Source organism: Gopherus flavomarginatus, chromosome 5 (genome assembly GCF_025201925.1).
Source record: "Gopherus flavomarginatus isolate rGopFla2 chromosome 5, rGopFla2.mat.asm, whole genome shotgun sequence".
Taxonomy (NCBI): Eukaryota; Metazoa; Chordata; order Testudines; family Testudinidae; genus Gopherus; species Gopherus flavomarginatus.
This window is the reverse complement of record NC_066621.1, coordinates 154,376,600-154,398,305: the sequence shown is the minus strand read 5'-3', so window position 1 is coordinate 154,398,305 and position 21,706 is coordinate 154,376,600. Positions and strand designations below refer to the sequence as shown.

At 48.4% G+C, this 21,706-nt stretch overlaps 2 protein-coding genes across 8 annotated transcripts in view; one reads left to right on the top strand and one right to left on the bottom strand.

Moving 5' to 3' along the window:
* TRIM9 (tripartite motif containing 9) overlaps nt 1-2,597 on the bottom strand; it is a 131,053-nt gene extending 128,456 nt beyond the window's left edge. For all 7 annotated transcript variants that reach the window (XM_050954656.1, XM_050954661.1, XM_050954657.1 and 4 more), the window contains exon 1: nt 1,741-2,597. In XM_050954656.1, the coding sequence (XP_050810613.1) occupies nt 1,741-2,556 (816 nt within the window). In that variant the 5' untranslated portion in view covers nt 2,557-2,597. The remainder of the gene's footprint in view (nt 1-1,740) is intronic.
* Nucleotides 1-21,706, top strand: part of FRMD6 (FERM domain containing 6) — a 727,784-nt gene that overhangs the window by 311,522 nt on the left and 394,556 nt on the right. The window lies entirely within an intron of this gene.

Here is a 21,706-nt window from a genome sequence, read left to right as displayed (position 1 = left end):
TGTAACTGCTTTTTCACGTAATTCATTGCGTGCGTCCACCCTAAGCCATCACTAACCATGTCTAACAGTTCACCTGCCACCGGCTTTCGACTGAGTGCTTTGTAGCCTGGCCTTAGGCAGATCATTTCTTGAAATGTTGGATGATCAATAACAGAAAAGGGAATATTACAGCCATAAAAAGAAATCTGCAATTTTTAAATCTATCGTTCGTTTCAGTTCTGGGGCTGGTTTTGTTATCAACATATGCCTTTGTGGTTGAAAAACCGTGGCACTTCCTCCTTGTTGTCTTTGGCTGACCTGGATCTGACTTTCTTTCGATGTGCTTGGCAGTGGCAGTGGAGAATTATCAGTACCTTCGTCCTTAGCAGCTGATTCTAATACTCGCACACGTTTAGCCAAAGTCAGTGGTTCCGGCGCATCTTTGTTCTTTTCACTGCATTTTGCAAAAAGTTTTCTCATACAGTCCATCTTCCCACTCACTTTTGCTTTACAATTTCGGAATCTAAGACTCTCTGTGCCACCTTCATGAAGTCTCTCAAAATAACCATGAATTGGGTCAAGCAGTCTTCCACCTTTGCGCATCTTGAAATATTTCAACGTGAGTCACGGTACTCATGGAGTTTAGCCTGGACAGTACGTTTGGCAGTTTACATCAGAGAGAAACTTCTCAATCTGGGAATCCCCCTTCTTTGTTTACTAAACAAACAGGTAATTTTCACTGCTAAACACAGAAGGGGAACTCCCAGATTCAGAAGGTTCTCTTTGAAGTAAACAGCACCTAGCTTTAAGTAGAGGCTCTTTTTTGTTTTATTTAATTCCCTTTCATTAGAAATCTAGCACACTAGATTATCGCAAATCTAGTATCAGTTTGCTAACTATTTTTCAGTCATTTTCATTCATGTATTCTAATAAAACCCCAGGTTCTGGGTTTAAACCGGTATTTAGCAGCTCCCTGGCCTCAACTAGTTTTTCCCAGGAAATTGCCAACTCTGCAGCTCAGTCCTGGATTAAAAATGAATTTCTCAGCATGGAGAGAAGAGTGGGAATCGCAGCCCCCTCTCATTATTCTGCTTCATTACAGGAGTCTCCTAACCCGCCCTTTGGCAAAGAAGGTGTATTATGAAGTGGCAGAGTGCAAGAAAGCAGCTGATTAGTATTCAATAAAGCATGTAGCCGGGGAGCTGCCCACCCACTGCCAACCTTCCTCCTCACCTCCCGCCACCTCCAGATGACTCAGGATACACAGAGATGCTCAGCCCACAGACAGCCCTTCATCAGCAATGCTGCATCAAGCCCTGGCACTCTGTGCCCCAGGAGGCCGGCACCGCTCGCCCTTTGCAAACCCTCATGCCCTGTTACCCGCCTGGCCTGTGCTCTGAGCAGATTCATCCGCACACCCTACGCTGTGCCTACCCCTTCCTTAGCCAAAACCCCCTCTGAAGTCTATGGGAGCCTGGGAAAGGGCGAACGACTGCAGGCAGCACCAGCCTGGAGGCTTATGGAGAACTGTATTGGGGTGAACCCCCTCCCCGCCACGTTCTCCCCATTTCAGAAAGGAAAAAGCCCCAGTTCACAGCGCTTAGGCTAGCAAGGGAGAGGGGGCACCGAGCACGCCAGTGCCCAGGCACGCCGGGGATGGGCGCTACCGAACAGCAGACAGACAGATCGGCTACATAGACAGACCCGCCCCCCCCAGGCCCCTCTGAGCAGCCCTCTGCCAGCTCCGGCAGCAGCACCCACCTTGTGCAGCTTCCACATGGCACCCAGGGCCTTGACCTCGTGGCTGGAGTGCTTGCCCTCCTCCAGGCACTGGTAGCACACGGGCATCTTGCACTGCACGCAGTACATGCTGTGGTTCTCCAGCTCGTGGTCCGTGCAGGTGGAGATCTTGCGGGGGCTGAGCCGGCGGCTCACCCGGCCCTGGGCCGGCGGCACCAGGCGGTGCTTGGCCAGCGGGCCCCGGGGCGGGTGGCAGCGCAGGCGGCAGGGCTCGCAGTAGAAGACGTCGCACTGCTCGCACATCACCGTGGCCTCCTTGGGCGCCTTCTCGCAGAGCTGGCAGCGCAGCGCGGCCGCCTTGCTCTGCTGGTAGCGGTCGATCACCCCCTCCAGCACCCGGTTCTTGGGGAAGCCGCGCAGCCCCCGCTCGTCCAGGATCAGGCTGCGGTGGCACTGCGGGCAGGTGAGGCAGGCGTTGCGGGGCACGGGGGCCAGGGCGGCCGGGGGCAGGTGGGGCGGCGGCGGCGCGGCGGGGGGGAAGACCCGCACCCCGTTGGGGGATTTCTGGCACGGGGTGGTGGGCGCGCTGGCGAAGCCGCCGTAGGAGCCGTAGCCGCTGTCCGCCTCGCTGTACAGGCTCATCTTGTCCAGGTCCAGGTAGTCGTAGTCGGAGACGCCCGAGGCCCGGCGGCTCTGCGGGGACTCGGCCTCGGGCGTCTGCACCAGGATGTTGCGGGCGCAGGCCTGGCAGAGGTTGTGCGAGCAGGGCAGGATGAGCGGCTCCCGGTAGAAGGAGCCGCACACGGGGCACTTCAGCTCCTCTTCCATCTCGTCCATGGGCGGCGGCGGCGCCGGCGGGAAGGACGCGGGGGGTCTCTGCGCAGCGCCCCGGCGGCGGCAGCACCCTGGCCAGCGAGCGCCCGCCTGCTTGCCCTGCCCGCCGCTCCACTGGCGGCCGCGCCGCGCCGCCCGCCAGCCCACCGCCCCGCGCCGCCCGCCCCCAACGCCCCATTGGCTCGGGCCGCCCGCCAGGCTCCGCCCCTTGAGCACCATTGGCTAGAGGCGCCCATCAAGCTCCGCCCCGATGCCCCATTGGCTCGGCCCGCCCGCCAGGATCCTCCCAGGCAGACCGCAGGGGGCGCTGCGGGACGAGGGGAGGCGGCGGTGGCTCCCTGGGGCATCTTGCTGGCGTGTGCGGGGGACGCCGGGCGTCAGGGGAGTGTGTGGCTCCGTTCCCAGCTGCCCCCGCTGGATCGCTCCGGGCCTCAGTTTCCCAGCGCTGGAAAGGGACTGTACCAGTTCGGGGGGCAGGGACTGGCTGTGGCTGTACAGCGCCCTGCACAACCCGGCCACTGGCTCAGCTTGGCCCCTGGGGTGCCCGTGTCATATTATAGTGACACACGAACAGGAGGGACTTACCTCACAAATGGAGAACCAGTGTTGACAGGACCAATTTGATCAGGGTGGATGTGGTCCACTCCCAATAATTGGTGGGGAGGTGTCAATTCCAGGAGGGGGGAGCTGCTTTTGTAGTGAGCCAGCCACTCCCAGTCCCTATTCAAGCCCAAATTAATGGTGTTAAATTTGTCTTTTGTCTCCTCTTCCTCTCTGAATACCTGTGAAGTGGCTTTCCCCCCTTCCCCTTCCTCCTGGAACGCTTGTGGGATGAATGGGCTGCTTGAGCAGCTGGAAGATCAGAAGAGCCCCCAGGTAGATAAGGTGTCTGGGATTCTAATTAGGCAGCGATCACACGCCCAATGCAGGGACACTGCATGGACAGTGCCCGAAGTGGAGCTGAACCAACCAAACGTGGCCACATCATTTCTAGTCGCAGGTCATGATACTCTGATGAGGCAGTGATCACACACCCAGTGCATGGACACTGTCTGAGGTGGTGTGTGATCAACCAGACACGGCCATGTCATCTCTAGTCGCAGGCCATGAGGAGCAGGTCCTTAAAAGGGGAAGGGGCCATGTGCTCAGGAGTGCACTCACAAGATTGTATCTCTCGTGAAAGCCCTTCGCACGGACTGCCTGGCCTGTGGTTCGCCGCGTTGCATTCCATCATGCCTCGGGAAGACTTAACTTCATCGCTGTGCTGTGGGACACTTACCTTGAAGAATCCTGACATCTCCAGTGCCGTGCCTGTCCTGGGATTGTGAGTATGAGCGTGACACTCCCCCCTTCTTTTGAGCTTAGCTATCAGTATAATAAACGTGCTGCTTTCTGCCAAACTCTGGTGGGTCTTTAGTCCTCCCTAAGCTTAGTAGCTGGCCCAATTTCAGGTAACAAGCACTGTTCAGAATATGCCAGAAAATGTAGTTCCTGAGCCAATGCGTGTAAAATGTGTAGCCAGGGATAAGATGGCTCAGATATTTAAGTATAAAGTGTAAAGTTATTAAGCACATGTTTATATCTGTGAGTGGAGGTGCTGATGGCAATAGACATTTTACTGGAGTAAGGGCTACAAGATTTCACCCTCCAACTTTCAAGTGGAAAAGCTGCCCAAAGCTCCTGTTCCTGTTTATCTTCTTTTCCTGCCTGCAGTGGCCCTGATATACCTCAGAAGCCTCAATTTTCTTCTCAACTTTAAAATGTGTAGTTTTGTCAGTGTTGGTTTTAAATATTTTCTTATGAAAACTGCAACTCAGTCACTGTAGTGTTGTGTTTAAGAGCCCTCTGGAAAGTAACTAGCCATTACACAGAAGTGAAAGCCGTGTTGCCAACTCATGATTTTGTCATGAATCTCATGCTAATTATTGTTTTCTTTAAAGTCCCAGCTCCTGGAGTCAAGTGGATATGTGATTTCAGCCTTCATTCTTAAAGAAAAAGGAACTTTCCAGTCCTCGTGGCTGTGGAGAAAGCTTCAAAATGTGACCCCTAAAGGCACAAAAAGCGGAAGGCAAATAAAAAGAACCCCCAGTCTGTTATTTTTACATAATCTCATGGTTTTAAAGCTAATCTCATGATTTCTGGTGAGCCTGATTCATGAGTTTTGAACATTTGGGGTTGGCAATACTGTGAAAGTGTCAGTTTCACTCCTGTTTAAGGTCCATTTCTAGTCTACTATTTGTAGTGAGGTAACCCCCTAGAGCCCCAGGCAGGTGCAGTATAAACTCATGGGGCCTTGCCCTAGTAGGATGTTTCCAAAGTTAAATGATCTATTCCAGGCTTGGTGAACTGCAAGAACAACAGTTGAAACAATTGTAGAAAGATCTAGATGACTGATAGAAAATCATCTAGATTTTTCTACAATTGTTTCAATTGTTATATTCAAGAGTTAGTAACAAAGTAAGAATATACATTAAAATTTTAAACCTAACCAGTGTTCCTTAAGTGACTTGATACAGGCTGTGAGAATATGTTAGTATTAGAGCTGAGTGGGTCTAATATTTATTTCACTTTTTATATATATATATGAATTAGACACAATGTTCCTATGAACTAATTTCTAAGTTATTATCTGAAAAAACCCCAACAGCCAACCCTACAGTTTTCAGGTGCCTAAGTAGCCCCTGGAATCACAGTTAAAATGCTCCCCCCCCCACCACCAAAATGTGAAACGGTGCCCCTGATTGGGCAGGGGAAAAAGTGATCATCTGGTGTATTGCCGAGGCAACACAATCGGCTCTTTATAAGTCTCTTTATGAGCAAGGCCTAACAATCCCCTCTGGTAGGGATGCTACAGCACCATCCAGAGAAGGTGACGTACTCCACCAGGGCAGGAGTGTCTCTCTCCATTATTCCCCCTTTTTTTCAGACGCTGGAGCTGAGACAAGCTCAGTACAAGTCTTACAGTCTCTGGGAAAGAGGTCTCTTGGGCTCCCCTGTTAGAAGTGTTCATAGGGACTACAAAGGTCTCAGCCTGAATCTTAGCTGGAAACACACACAGAGCAGGTCTATCCCTGTACATGAGTATGTGTGAATCTCTCCTTACTGGATACATTCTCTTGTTAGACACAACAGAACACTTTACTAGAGTTTCTCAGGAAAGCTCCCTTGGTGAGCATTTGCAAAGTAATGTTAACAGTTTTCCTTCTATCTTATCACTGAGCTGTGTTAATTTCCTCTAGATATTATTGCAAAATGCACCTTGAAATGCTTGTATACTAAGATTCCCTATAAATAGCCTTGTACTGCATTGATTTACTGGGTGAAGAAACCCATAGGGTCTGGAGTAGGGAGGAAATGAATTGTTTCAAAATGCAGAGAACAAAAGTGGAATTTAATTTTAAAAGTGTCTTTCAACCAGGGCCAGCTCCAGGATTTTTGCCACCCCAAGCAGGAAAATAAATAAATAAATAAATAAAAGCCGCAATCGCGATCTGCAGCTCTACCACTGCAGTTCCACTCTTCAGCGGCAATTTGGCAGCTGGTCCTTCACTCCGAGAGGGAGTGAGGGACCCACTGCCAAAGACCTGGACATGCCGCCCCTCCCCATTGACCGCCCCAAGCATCTGCTTGCTGGGCTGTTGCCTGGAGCCGGCCCTGCTCGCAACCTTTGCATCCTCTGACTTTTATAACTTGAAGCACTTACTGATTGGGGCACTGCCAATGTGTAGTGATGAAAAAAGTAAGATACATATAGAGTTCTACATTCTTTCAATGAATATATATATATTTTTAGACTTTTTTCCCCAAAAAATGTGGTATTTACTGTAGGCCCTACACAAGAACTATATAGTGATACAAAGTGTACTAGTCCAGTGGATAATCACAGAATCATAGCAATATAGGTCTGGAACAGATGTCAAGAAGTCACCAAGTCCAGCCCCCTGTGCTGAAGCAGAACCAAATAAACCTGGATTGCCCTTGATATGAGTTTTTCCAACATGTTCTTAAAAATCTCCAGTGATGGCTATTCCACAGCCTGCTCTTGGAAGCCTATTCCAGAGCTTAACTGTCCATAGAGGTAGAAAGTTTTTCCTAATATCTAACCTAAATCTCCCTTGCAGCAGATTAAGTCTATTACTTTATGTCCTACCTACAGTGGACATGGAGAACAGTTGATCACTGTCTTCTTTATAACAGCCCTTAACGTATTTAAAGACTGTTATCAGGTCCCTCCTCAGTCTTCTTTTCTCAAGACTAAACATGCCTAGTTTTTGTAACCTTTCCTCATAGGTCAGGTTTTCGAAACCTTTTTTCTTTGTTGTTGCTCTCCTCTGGGCTCTCTCCAATTTGTTCACATCTTTCATAAATTGTGGCACCCAGAACTGGACACAATCATCCAGCTGAGGCCTTTCAAGTGCTAGAGTGGGACAATTACCTCCCATATCTTACCTACAACACTCCTGTTAATGTACCCCAGAATGATATTTGCCTTTTTTGCAACGACCTCCCATTGTTGACTCAGATTCCATTTGTGACCCACTTTAACCCCCAGCTCTTTTTCAGCAGTAGGACCACCTAGCCAGTTATTCTCCATTTTGTAGTTGTGCATTTGATTTTTTTTTTCTTCGTAAGTGAAGTACTTTGCTCTTGTCTTTATTGCATTTCATCTTGTTGATTTCAGACCAATTCTCCACTTTGCCAAGGTCTTTTTGAATGTTTGGGTCTAGGTTGAGCTTGATGGTCCCAGTGCTTGAAGACGCCGTATGCACGGAAAGCATCCTTTGGTGGGCAAGAGGCAAAGGACGATTGGAATGGCAGTGCATAAAACAAACCTGGGTCACACGGACCTGGCCAGATAAGGGACACTTGGCAAATCTCAGCTAAAATGCTGCTGTCATCCAGATGAAACAGAAGTAATGCCCTATGGCCCAAACCTAAGGATCTAGGAGTGCTTCTGTATGGCTCACAACACACGTGACTCAAGCCAAGACATGGTGGTAGGACTTCAGCTTATCGGAACCGCCTCTCTGCAGCCTGTCCATTGATGAGCACACCAGAGCACAACTGTTCAGAGTCCACCGCTCAGGTCATCCCAGCACACTCCTGGCATTCCAAAATATCAATGGCCAAGGGCCTGTTAATGCTTCCCACAGCCCTCAGAAACATCCATCCTCAACGTTCAGAGAAATCAGAGTATTGGTGAGAAATTAAATATTACGGCTGTATAACAACTCTCTCTAGATACCTTTGATTAATCACCTGTGCCTTGGCATAGTCTGCATCTTGGGTGGATTAAAGGGATATCAGTGGGAACTGAACCCACCACTAGTACCACTCCCCAGCCATTTAGTGCAGAAATTCAAGCTGTGCACCATGGTGCCACCTGTACTGAACTACTTTACACAGGGCAGAACCCTCAAATAGATTCTAGCAGGGCAGAACCGGAAACCTCACCGTGACCATTCAACCCATGTAAACATGTATTGTTACTGAGCGACATCTCCCCACGCTCTGCACTACTGCCTCAGACCTTGTTAACATCACCCTGAGCTTCCACATGGTATAGACAGTGAATACCTTCACCCCAGGAGCACCTGCACAGTCACCAGCCTGGCAATGGTGCCCTCTGTGGAGCACCAGTCTCTCCACATTAGTCAGGCTGGATTCAGGATGAAGCAGTATCATGGAGAAGAACAAGTATTAGTGTTCCTAAAGAAGTGTCTGTGGCTCATCAGCTGCACACCATGTCTTCTCACATGACCGGCAAGGCCATAAGACACAAGACAAAATAACATCACAAGGATCGTAAAATTTAGTTCTCGCAGACATCAGTCAAATATCATTGCATGTCCCTGGTCACATCAGCTAGACCCATCTGAGTACGCGTACATTGTGCGACTATGGAACAGGCTGGATATTGACACTGACTATTAGTCTTGGCTAATAGGACAGTCAGAAGACCCCCAAGATTTGGGTAGTAGGTGGAGAGTGATAGACAAATATAACTAGCAGGATATATGGAATACCTCCAATAGTGCGTGTCCGTGAGTGCATTTGGTGGCGTGCATTTGTGAAAGTGTCAGCTCTGCTGGCCAAGCAGCTTTGGTAGATATCGGTAAGGTTACAGTGAAGTTTTAGTGGGGTTGGTTCACTGAGGTTGTGCAGATGCACAATTTGCTTGAGGTGGAACAAAGGAACAGCTCCTTATGTCGTCCCTACCCTCGTGCATCCATGCAGGGCCATCCACAGTCGGGTGTATCTAAAATTTGAGGGCTCATCAAATTGCATTCAATATGTTGAGAGGTGTGGGGATGACTTTAAGGCACACAAGGAATACAAGATGGTCCTTGAGTCATACAAGAAAGGAAGAATAAATCAAGAGAGAGAAAAATATATTTCTCTTTGCCCCCTCTTTCTATTTCTTCCTTCCTTTCTCTGTGGCTTTTATAGAGCAAGCTCACAGCTTACGGTGGTAGGGAGAATTGTGATGGGATCAAGATCTTCTAAACTTTTATTCACACAGGCTGTGCTTTTCTGGGTTCCTTTCAGAATCTCTTCATTTTGCATATATATATTGAGAACCGTGGGGGAAAAAATAGATATTTCTGCTTAATGTCCCTCATTTACTGACGCCCGGTATCTGCCCATTGTTACCTCCGCTAGCACATTTCTTTTGCAGCTTGCATTCCTCTAGCTGCCCTTTTGCCTAAATGAAACCATCCTTCCTTGTTGTGTCTGTCTGTGTGGTTTCTCCCAGTCATTTGTCACTGTGGCAAGTAGGTGCTGCTATTTCTGCTTTAATTCTATGTGTAGCATGTAAAGAGGGTAGGTATAAAAAAGCAAAGAGGACTGAAACGAATGCAGCCACCAGTTCTGCTGGATTCTCTAAGAAGACTCCCTCAGTCAGACACATGTTGCTGTTTTCTTTTTGACACAGCAGCTTTTCTCTTTACTTTTTTCTCAGCAAGAGCGCAATATTCTCGTGCTTTGATTACCTGCTCCTTACTCTTGTCCTGCTTGTTCTCACCCTGCGAGACGTGCACGGTGTAGCTTAAAACCTGCAACAACTGCTTTCCCCAACCTCGGAATTCATTAGAAAAATGTCACGGTGATCAGCAATTAAAAGTGAAAGGATCGGGAAATTGTCTTGTTTTACAGGCTTTTGCTTTCATTGTGTCCTGTTTGCCAGGTGCTTCTGAACAAGTAACGAGGGCAACCTTATCGCAGCATTAAAATGGCTCAGGCTTGTGCTGCTGGAAGGAAGAGTCTGTTATTATTTCTGTTGCAATAGCTGTGTTTTGGGGTGAGTGGAAAGCACCACCTGGCTGATGTAAAGTCAGTAAGACTGTTCTTACAAATAAGTGCTATTAGTAAGGGTTGCAGCATATCGTTAAGTTTCCACATGTATTGTAACTACGGATCCCAACTTACTGCTCTCATCCATTCATAGCATGCACCAATGCTCCCTCCCAGTCCACAGATGCATTTACATTGTCTGCTGCGAATGCAGATTATAAATCATGCACAATACTTGTAGATACTGACATGAGCAAGAACAGCTCCTAACGAGTTACTGATCACCCATTTGGCCCAGTTCGTCCCCTAAAGTCAACATAGTTATTATACCCTGGATGAGTTTGGAATCAGGTCCTTTTCCAAAGGTGCTCTTATGGCCTATTGTATTAAATACCCTGAATTTCTATGAGGCTTCTTAAATCAACAGACAGAAAAAGAAAGCCCAAGGAAGAATCATCCTACAAAAACTCTGACAAATAATTTCAGGGGTTTGCCCTAAACACTCAAGGCTTCAGCTCTGCCATCCCTCTTTGCGCAAGGGATTCTATATGCTGTGAGCAATATTCCATATATCATGGGTTTGATCCTGTGTGGTACTGACTTGAAGCCAGTGACACTACCCATCTGCTGACAGTTTTAGGCATGTGCTGAAGTTCCTTGCTGAATTGGGGCCTTCAGTGGGAAGAAGAAGTGCTCATCACCTTGCAGGATTGAGCCCCATATGAACAGCAGAGTAAGTTATTTTACACAGTGGCTATTGTTTGTGATTTAATATCCCATAGGAGTATTTTCCCAGGGGGAGTGTTGGTGCATCTCCTTGTACTTGTTGTAACCAATGAGCTCATTTGATCTGATCATTGTTAATAAAATCCAACCTCTTTTCTGGAATGTTTTCTTTTTCCATTTTTCCATTTTATGTCGTCTCTGGACAATTTCTCTGGACAAGTCTAGGAAGAGTATAATTGGGAAACAGAACATGAGGTGATCAGAGGATGTTCAGTCTGAAAGAACATCTGGTGCAGCCTCAACATTCACTAAAGCTCTGGTAATCAGACTCCCATTCAGACCAGACGTACAGTTTGGCTGGTGGGAGGTAACATGCCCCCTGGAGTGCCTGTTCTTCACAGTGCTGGCTAAACCATGATTCCTAATTTCCATCTGCCCTGGGGAAACCTGTTCCTCTTCATCAGGGATCTTTCCCTGCAAATATTTAAGGGACTGTACTGGTCAAAACAGGAGCAGTTTAAGCCTTTTCGCTGGCCAGGCCAGAAAAAGGTTTTGGCACCTCCCACCCAACTGACCAAGCCAAAAAAAATAGAAGAAAAGGAAAGAAAACCACCACAATTGACCCATGAGCGGAGCAAAAATGGCTGTCCAATCAGAGTGGAGCAAAAAATACATAAAAAAGCTGGTCTGGCGCTCCCTGGGAGTCACCTCCTGACCACCTGGCTTGCCCGTCCCTAGAACTGGCCTTGGGTCATAATCCATCTCATGATGTTGTGGCCGGGCCTTGTCAGAGCTGGAGCATCCTCCAGGGAGCCAGAAGTGGCAGGTTGCAGGGAACTGCTTCTGTTAAACTGTTCCCTCACGAATAAAAAGAATGCAAGGGGTGGGGGGGTTGTCTCAGACTCCCCGAACTGTCTGTCTCCACTCCTCTATCTCCATGGCAGAAAGAGGCCTGGGTGGAAATGAGACTCTGTCTCTCTGTAGCCTCTCTGCCCAGTTACCATTACAGAGCAGTCCCCTACACTCCCTCTTGTGCTTCGGCCTCCTTGTTAGGTCATGTTTGTGAGTTTCTGGGGGAGAGACTGTGGGCCACGTCTTCAGGTGTGCCAAAGCTGGAGCCAGAGGTGGTCTCACCATCTTTTCATTCCTTGGGAGCTGGTCTGGAACCTAGCACAACTCCAATCAGCCTCGGGGCTGGCTCCAGCTGGTATAAGCTCCTAAACGCTTTATGCTGGCAGGGGTCACTGGAGAACCGTGCATTCCAGCCATCCCTGCCTCTTCCTGCAGCATGTCCCTGGAGGTTGGAGGCAGGAGGTGATGGTATAGCTAGGTGGCTATACTTACTGGGCATTTCTTCAACCCGGGGGAACCCCCAGCCGCCCAGTTCAGACATCTTTCAGTTGTCCAGCAAGCACAGGGGACTTTTTCTGTGAGTTAAAATAATAACTAGGCACTGAGGGCTGTGTATAGCAGAATTACACACAATGGACTGAGAGATTCCTCTAGCAACATTTCCTGGACAAAGGGAAGGAGAGGAAAGTGGTTGCCCCTATTGCCCACAGGTACACTCTTTTGAATGATTTCTGATTCACTGATCATGCTTTCCAAGTAGAGTGTGAAAGAGGCAGGGCATGGGGGGTGGGGTGGAGGAGTGGCAGCCCTCAGGATATCAGTAAGATATTCACATCTGATACTGGAGCAATGAGCAGCGTGAAGCTGAAGGCTGTCTCTTGCCAATTCATCTGCCATCTCCATCTGCAGTAAGACAATCAATCTATGCCTGTCCGCGAAGACATGCAACCCATTAAAAATCTCCCAGCAGGTAAAACTCGGAGCCTGGGTGAGCCGCCCCCAGGATTTTATGAAGTTGATAGATCAGCTGGCGGCAGTGTTGCTAGTCGTGTTTGAAATCAGAATGGGGCATCTTTCCCCTGCCTCAATGGGTCACAAACTTTTTTACTGGTGACCCCTTTCACATCACAAGCCTCTGAGTGCAACCCTCCTAATAAATTAAACACACTTTTAAATATATTTAACACCATTTTAAATGCTGGAGGCAAGTGGAGTTTGGGGTGGAGGTTGACAGCTTGGGACCCCTCATGTAATAACCTCGTGACCCCTGAGGGATCCCAATCCCCAGTTTGAGAACCCCTGCCTTACCTAGTGATGGAAGCAATTTAGCAGCCAGCTCTTTAGCACCCATTCCCTTCTTAAGGAGTGAGATGAAAATCTTGCTTAAATGCCCAGATATTTATTTTAAAAAATGAATCTCCTGGTGTGTGTATTTAAAGGTCAGGGAGGAATTCCTTAAAGGGAGAATCACATCTAGAATATAATGCGGGGTTTTGCAAGGCTTAAAGGCGCTCAGCTAGAATCAAGAGGCTGTATTGCTTCTCAGGGAGCAATCCTTTTTATCACGACTGAAGGGAAAAGCATGTGTCCTTGCATAATGCCGAGCAGGCTCTACGACGGTGTACAGGGACACCAGGCTCCTCTGGGGACTCAAAAGCTGGTCACTGTCCTTCAAAGTTGGACATTTTGAATTTCAAAAATGTGAGTGTCCAAAGTTGAGAAAGAAAATATGGGAAAAAGTCACCCCTTTGCTCCACTCTTCCCCCTTTTCTCAACCGACTCAGCCAAGTCATTCTGATTGTGAATACTTCAACACTGATGTTAGGCAGTGACTGTGGAGTCGGAGGCCATGTCTACACTCCAAAGTTACATCAACTTAAGTCAATGTAATTAAACCGCAGTTGCGTGACCACACAACGCTCCTTCTGTCGGTGGAGCATGTCCACAATAGGTGCTCCTGCATTGACAGAGAGAGCAGTGTCCCATGGGTAGCTGTCCCACTGTGCAACTTACCCCCAGCTGCCACTGGGAGTCCAGTGCCTCATGGGGCGGGCTCACTGTCCCATGATGCAGTTTTCTGCGTCCCATCAGTCTATGGACTTCTGACTACCTTTTATTCTGCTTTTCAACAGCACCTGTAAACTGTGCGCCTGCCATCTCCACCTGAAAGCATGGATCCTGCACTGCTCTCCAGTCTTGTGATGAGTGTTATGAGCACAACATGACTGATCCTACAGTATTTCATGAACTGCAAATCTGATGATGGCAATGTGGTGCCTGCCCTGCTGTATGCCATGGACAGGAACAATTCCAGATTGCTGTTGGCATTCATGGAGCAGCCACACACGGTGGACCATCAGTACTGGGCTCAGGAAACAAGCACTGAGTGGTGGGATCACATTGTGATGCATGTAAGGGATGATGAGCAGTAGCTGCTAACTTTCAGATGTGCAAAGCCACCTTCCTGGAACTGAGTGCAGAACTTGCTCCCCGCCCTCTGGTGCAGGGACACTAAACTGAGAGCTGCTTCCCAGTGGAGAAGCGAGTGGCGATCGCTGTGTAGAAGCTGGCAACTCCAGACTACTACAGACCAATCGCAAATCAGTTTGGAGGTGGGAGGTGAGAGGTCCACCGTGGAGGTTGCAGTCATGTAAGTGTGCAGGGCCATTAATCACCTCCTGCTACAAAGGACCGTGACTCTTGACAATGTGCAGGAAATAATGGGTGGCTTTGTGGCAATAGGATTCCCTAACTGCAGCGGGGTGATAGATGGAACGCATATCCCCATTTTGGCCCCAGATTACCTTTTGATGGAGTACATTAACAGAAAGGGCTACTTCTCTATGGTATTGCAGGTGCTGGTGGATCACTGGGATCGTTTCACTGATATCACTGCAGAGTAGTGCATGACACACAAATCTTAAGGAATACTGGCATGTATAGGAAGCTGCAAGCAGGGACTTAATTTTCAGCCTGGAAGATTACAATTGGGGATGTGGAAATGCCAGTTGTGATCCTGGGAGATTCAACCTACCTCTTGTTCTTGGTGGCCCATGAAGCCTTACACTGGAAATCATAACAGCATCAAAGAGCACTTTAACCACAGGCTCAGCAGGTGCCGAACAACCCTTGAATGTGCCTTTGGCAGATGAAAGGGTCGCTAGCGCTGCCTTTTTGGCAGGTTAGACTTTAATGAGGAAAATATCCCCATGGTCATAGCAGCTTGCTGTGCTCTGCATAACATCTGTGAAGCTAAAGGGGGAAAGTTTCTGCAGGGATGGAACGTTGAGGTGGATTGGCTGGTGGCCGCTTTTGAGCAGCCAGATACCAGGGCTGTTGGAGGGGCTCAACCAGGGGCTATTCAAATTAGGGAGGCTTTGAAGAAGCATTTTGATAATGAGCCCCAGTATTGTGCCTTTCTGTAATGCTTTGAGCCAGGCATTGTTTTCTTGCACCTTAGTCTGACCCTTGTAATGATTTCTGTGTGGTCATTCGCTGTCTCTGCAAATACACTGATTGGCACTGTGTATAAATTTCAGCAGCAACCACCGTGATTTGTAGACAAATAAAGTTTCATCTTCATTCTATAAGTACATTTTTAATCATCCGAGAGGGCATGGAAGGCAGTTCTGTATGGGCTACAGAGGGGGATAAGCATGCATGTGGTCCACCTGGAGCACAATCAGGGACCTCAGCATGTCTGTTTGATCCTCCAGAAGCTGTATCATCTGCTCCTGCCCCTGTATCATCCACTCCTGCCCCTATTTCCTCAGAGCTGGAGTGCTGGGACTGGCTAGACCCCCTCCAGGCTTAAAAAAAAGTCCTGGATCGCCACGCCACTGGATGTCCCTGTTGCCTGTCCCCTATCCTTCTCCAGCTCCACTTCTGCAGCCACCACTTTGTCCTTGGGGTTCACTCCACTGGCCACTGCCTTCAGTCCCCCATAGTATCCACGGGGTCTTGGCAGTGGACATGGGGTCACCACTGAGGATGGCATTCGTCTCCTTGTAGAAGCGGCATGTCTTTGGCAACACACCAGACCGACAATTGGTCTCCATTACCTTCTGGTATGCCTGCCTCAGCTCCTTGATCTTAGCACGGCACTGCTGTGTGTCCCTTCTGTGCCCCTTCTCCTGCATGAGACAAGCAACCTGCTGATAGCTATCCAAGTTCCTACAGCTGGAGCAGAGCTGTGACTGAACAGCTTCTTCTCCCCACTGACCCAGCAGATCCAACAACTTTGTTGTACTCCAGGCAGGAGCATGTTTGCTGCGGGGAGCCACCGTGGTCAGCTGGGAAGATGCTATGTGAGCACTACACACCAGGCAAACAGGAAGAGCAATTTTAAAAATTGCAGATGATACAAAAGTACTCAAGATAAGTCCCAGGCAGACTGCAAAGAGCTACAAAAGGATCTCTCAAAACTCAGTGACTGGGCAACAAAATCGCAGATGAAATTCAATCTGATAAATGCAAAATAATGCACATTGGAAAACATAATCCCAACTATACATATAAAATGATGGCGTCTAAGTTAGCTGTTACTGCTAGTAATGGGGCGGGATGAGTCCTGCAGTGCCTCCTGCTGGTTGTCCAGGGAATTAGCGTTTCCAGCCTCCGGAGTGCCCTCTGCAGGCCAGTGTCCTGCTTGCCGCTGAACCTGAGTCCCTCCTGGACACCGGTGCCTCTCTTGGGTGGAGGTGCTGTCCCCTGGCAGTACCCCCACAAATATGGGTCTCCCCTCCCCAGGGAACCTCCACCCTCTCTCCCCACCTCGCCTCAGTCTCTGGCCACTTCCAGTCATCAACTAGCCCCTGTTCACTGGGACAGACTGCAGTGTAAGTGCCACTCATCATAGGCAAGGAAGGTTTGGACCTGCTGCCTCTGCCTACCCCTGAGCTGCCCTCTGCAACCCCAGTATCTTCTTTGTCCTTTAACAAGGCCTGCAGCCTGGGGGGTTTTCCGGGCTGGAGCTCCTTGGCTCCTCTAGCCTTCCCCCAGCCCTGCTCCACTTTAGGTACCCAGGTACACTCCCTAGCAGCCAGGCCCTTCTCCCTCAAGTGCTAGAGGGAGTGTCTGTGCTTCTGGCCAACTGCCCTCTTATAGGGGCCAGCTGAGCCCTGATTAAGCCAGCCTTGGACTGACTGGGGCCTGGCCCCCCCAGCTGAGGCTGCTTTCCCCAATCGTCCCGGCTTTTCCCTCCTGGCCACAGCCCTTCCCCTGGGCTTTTAAGTCTTTTAAGGCAGGAGCATGTGACCACCCCGCTACACCACCCAAGAAAGAGATCTTGGCATCATTGTGGATAGTTCTCTGAAAACATCCACTCAATGTGCAGCAGCAGTCAAAAAGTGAACAGAATGCTGGGAATCATTAAGAAAGGGCTAGATAATAAGACAGAAAATATCATATTGCCTCTACATAAATCCATGGTATGCCACATCTTACTGCGTGCAGATGTGGTGGCCCCATCTCAAAAAAGACTTTTTGGCATTGGAAAAGGTTCAGAAAAGTGCAGCAAAAATTATCAGGGGTATGGAACAGCTTCTGTATGAGGAGAGATTGATAAGACTGGGACTTTTCAGCTTGGAAAGGAGACGACTAAGGGAGGTATGATGGAGGTCTATAAAATCATGACTGGGGTAGAGAAAGTAAATAAGGAAGTAAATAAGAGATAGGCAGCAGGTTTAAAACAAAGAAAAGGAAGTATTTTTTCACACAACGCACAGTCAGCCTGTGGAACTCCTTGCCAGAAGATGTTGTGAAGGCCAAGACTATAACAGGGATAAAAAAAGAACTAGATACATTAATGGAGGATAGACCCATCAATGACTATTAGCCAGGATGGGCAGGGATGGTGTCCCTAGCCCCTGATTGCCAGAAGTAGGGAATGGGCAATAGGGTATGGAACACATGATGATTACCTGTTCTGTTCATTCCCTATGGGGCACCTGACACTGGCCGCTGTTGGAAGACAGGATACGCTGGGCTTGATGGACCTTTGGTCTGACCCAGTATGCTTTAGGGTAGGGGTCGGCAACCTTTCATAAGTGGTGTGCCGAATCTTCATTTATTCACTCTAATTTAAGGTTTCACATGCCAGTCATACATTTTAACGTTTTTAGAAGGTCTCTTTCTATAAGTCTATAACATAGAACTAAACTATTGTTGTATGTAAAGTAAATAAGGTTTTTAGAATGTTTAAGAAGCTTCGTTTAAATTTAAATTAAAATGCAGAGCCCCCTCGGATTGGTGGCCAGTGTGAGTGCCACTGAAAATCAGCTTGCATGCCGCCTTTGACACGCATGCCATAGGTTGCCTACACCTTTAGGGGGAGGGGTGCATGCTTGCATACCTGGTTATGGGGCAGCAGAGTTAACGATGGGTGTTTTGAGACACCTCCTAGAGACCTCTTAGGGCAACATAAGCAACGCAGTGTCTACACTTACACTACATTGCTCTTACTTCATTGCAAAAAGCCCTATGCCTCTCATCCAGGTGGGTTTAGTATGTTGGCGTATGTTTTGTTGATGAAAGCTGACTTTTGCCGACAAAACTGTGTAGGGTGGATGTGGCCAGAGTAGCAGGTACTCCTTGCTAACTCCAGCCAGGCTAAAAGGGCCCGGAGTGGCTCTCTCTCATACACTTTCATTTGTAGGTAGAGGAACAAGATGAGGCCTTTCAGGGAAATGCAAGGAACAGCAAAGTTTGGAGAGGAAGCATAGGCTGAGGTTTGTGTTCTGTTATTATCTGAGTTACCCATTTGTGGGTAAGTTTGGATTGTTGCGTGGGCTTGTTTCTCTTCTCACGTATGCTGGGTTTTACACTGATTTAATACCAGTGACTTCAGCGGAGTTACTCCCAGTGTATACAGATGTGAGGGCTGCCTGGACCAATTTCTATTGAGCGAGGGGGGAAAGGGACAATCTTGCCTGTTTTACACCACATTATGACAGTTAAAACTATAATTATAATACCCCATCACTGGGAACTAGCGTCAGTATCTCTGCCTTGCTATTCAGTTACATTCCTACTACAGCTGTTGAAAATCTTTCATGTCTCAACATTCCTTGTCAATTTCGGCCTTCATCTCTCTGTACTTGATGCTCCCCTGTCTCTGAGGGGTGGATAACCCCACCTGCCTCTCGGGGAGTGGGGAGGCTCATTGTGATGCATCGAGCTGACGACACTATGACAGCTTCAAAAATGCAATGAGACATTCCCTCGCCGTGTGCAAAAGATGATTAAAGCTGGTGGGAGGTGTAATATGGGAGCTGGTGTGGGATGTACAGCTGAGCAGATTAAATTAAACACTCCTGTTCTAATATTAAGGATGATCTAGAAAGAGGTTTCCATGAGCAGGGTCACAGATTCAACGGAATATTGAGCTAATGCCTTGCTTCTAGCAGCATATGCTGTATTCTGTACTGAATACAGAACTGGAGACACATCTGTGTGTTACGTTTCAGGCCACAGTGACTCCAGGAGATGGTGTCAGCAATGAGGACTTGCAGCTGTGCCTGCCCAGTCTCCAGGCAGCCTGTGGGCACCGCTGAGCCCCAGTCTGGCTCCTGATTGACCAGCCTGATTGGCCAAGGCAGTCAGCAAGCCTGCTTTTAAGCCCAACAGCAATAACTGATCTCTGGCTTCTCTGCTGCTGCCATCGCTCCTGTGCCTGCCTTGTTCCCAACCCCGCCCCTTCCCCAGCCCTACCAGCTGTGGTGCCAGGCTCTTGGCTTGGGTAACAGGATTCCTGGTCCCAATTCATGGCAGGTGCAAAGCCATGTGAGAGGACTGGCGGAGGTGTCATTTAGCTTGCACCCCTTTAAGTAGGTTATAAGATTTGCACATTTGAAAGGTGAAAATGGGGCCTGCTCTGAAGCCCATCCAAATTAGGAGGCATCTGACCACGGACTTCAGTGGGCTTTGGATCAGGCCCTATTTGAACTTTGAATAAATAGGTGCCAAGATGTTCTCTCTTCCTTCTCAGCCTCAGTTCCACTGACGAGCCTTGTGGCTTTCTGACTGACTGGCAATCATGCTAGATTTATGCATTTAATATACAGAGAGCACGCCTGGCGGGCTCACACAGCGTTTGTCCAGCACTGCTGCACTGAGATTGTCTGTGAAGACTTCGTGGATTCTGGTTCCCACCTAGGAACGGCACTAGCGCAATCCACAAAGCAAACAGAGGAAGAACGCTGGCTAAGGTGTGCGACAGCACAACAGCAGCCAGTACGTGAGGGAGAGCTTAGCAATGGCTGCACTCCTTGCTGATGGGCAGCAAGTCCTCTGGCAAACAGCCTCAGGGTGCTCTAAGCATTAGAAACATCACATGTGCAGGGGCTGGAGGTGGTGTGGCGCACTGTGTGTCAGGCAGGCACGATATGCTACACTTGCCCTGTGCACCTGCAGGAATAACCTCAAGGCAAGGGACTCCCCTGCTTTGCATCCCAGAGCTCCCAGTGCAGGGGGAGTACAGGGACACAATGGGGTGGGTGGGCAGGGAGCATTTTTGGTCAGGAGAGGAGAGGAGTTGGTCCTTCTCCTAGGCATGAAGGGGTGTAGCTAAGCTGGTCTGCTCTGCTACCCCGGCTATTTCTCAGCAGGGACCTTTGGCCTGATTTCTGCAAATACTTACAGACGTGAGACTGGGACTCAGGAGACCTGAATTCTATCCCTTGCTCTGTCACTGGCCAGCTGAGTAACCTGGGGCAAGACACAGGCCTACTTTGTGCCTCAGTTTCCCCATCTGTAAAACAGAAATGATGACCGTGAGCACCTTTGTTAGAGTGCTTTGAGATCTGCTGATGAACAGTGCTATAGAGGAACTTGGGATTACTATGCATTTTGCGGAGGCATAGGCTTTATGCCTGGGAGTGTACCACTGACTATGCTCACACATGAAGTGACCCATGTATGAATTTGGCAGGCCCGGTGCCTGAGACTGTAAACTCTGGTGTGGTAGCTTTTGGGCCAGATTTTTAAAGGTACTTAGGTGCCTAAAGATGCAGGTAGGTGCCTGGTAGGATTTTCCCGAACCCTACACGCCTCGCTCCAATCCCTTTCAGTAGGACTTAGGGCCTAGGTGCTGGTCTGCATTTGTAGGTGCCTAAATCCCTTTAAATATCTTGCCAGCTGTCTCTTTCCATCTATGAAGCATGTACAGGACCACAGTTTAGGGCTCAGACCCATACAATAAAATAATAATTATTAATAATAATCAGCGCCTGTGTGATCACACCAATTGAAATGGACGGGGGCACATGAATTCAGGTGAGGTCAGTATTTGCCCTTTTGTGCTATTTGGTGGAGACGATTCTTTTCTTTCTTAGGGGTCTGGTTCCTTAGCATAAAGAAACTACCCCTGCCATCCATACCCCCTTAATAGATTATTACTAGAACGATTTGAAATAGTCAGTGATTTTTTTATGACAGTCTGTAATTAAAAACACAACACACACATGCTTTCTGTATTAAAAGCATCAGTTGTGTGCCTGTAGTGAAATCTAATGGTTAAAAAAGCAAACACTTAATAACTAATGCTGCCTTAGGAGGCAACATGCACTTGTTAAAAACTCACCCCTCTGTTGTCATGAAGCATTTGTTATAGTATTAAATAATCTCCATAGCTCCCATTTCTTGCTGTTGGAAGTGGAAGAAAACACTGGAATATTAACAGGGAGAATCTTCGTCTGTGGGATTTAATCAAGTGGCAGCCTGTTGTGTATTAAAATCCTGGAGAAGAAGTCCACTAGTGCCTGCTCTGTCTGAAGTCATTCAAAGCTCCATTAGCCACTGAGTACGGTCCTCAGAAGGCTGTGTAATTTTCTGAGTGAGAATGGAGGAATAATGTATATGTGTTTGCTGGGGGGATTGTGGGTAATCCCTTTGAAATGCCTTTGAAAATATGTGCCATTTAGTGCACTCTAAAAGTGGATAGCAAAATTGCTGTTCAGGAGACTGCCAGGAGCTGGGACTGGACGACGGGATGGATCTCTTGATAATTGCCCTGCTCTGTTCATTCCCTCTGGGGCACCTGGCTTCTACCTGAAGTCAGGATACTGGGCTAGATGGACCATTGATTTGACCCAATATGGCCATTCTTATGAGACTCTTACGAGACTCATAAATTGGCCTGGCTGGTGTAGCAGTACCCAGGGAAGTCCTTCCCTCCAGGCTGAATGCTGCTGGGAGGCATCCTACAGAAAATCCAAACATTTACATTATGCTTCAGAGCTAGGCTTACTCAATGATCAACAACTCTACTGTTGCTAATTAA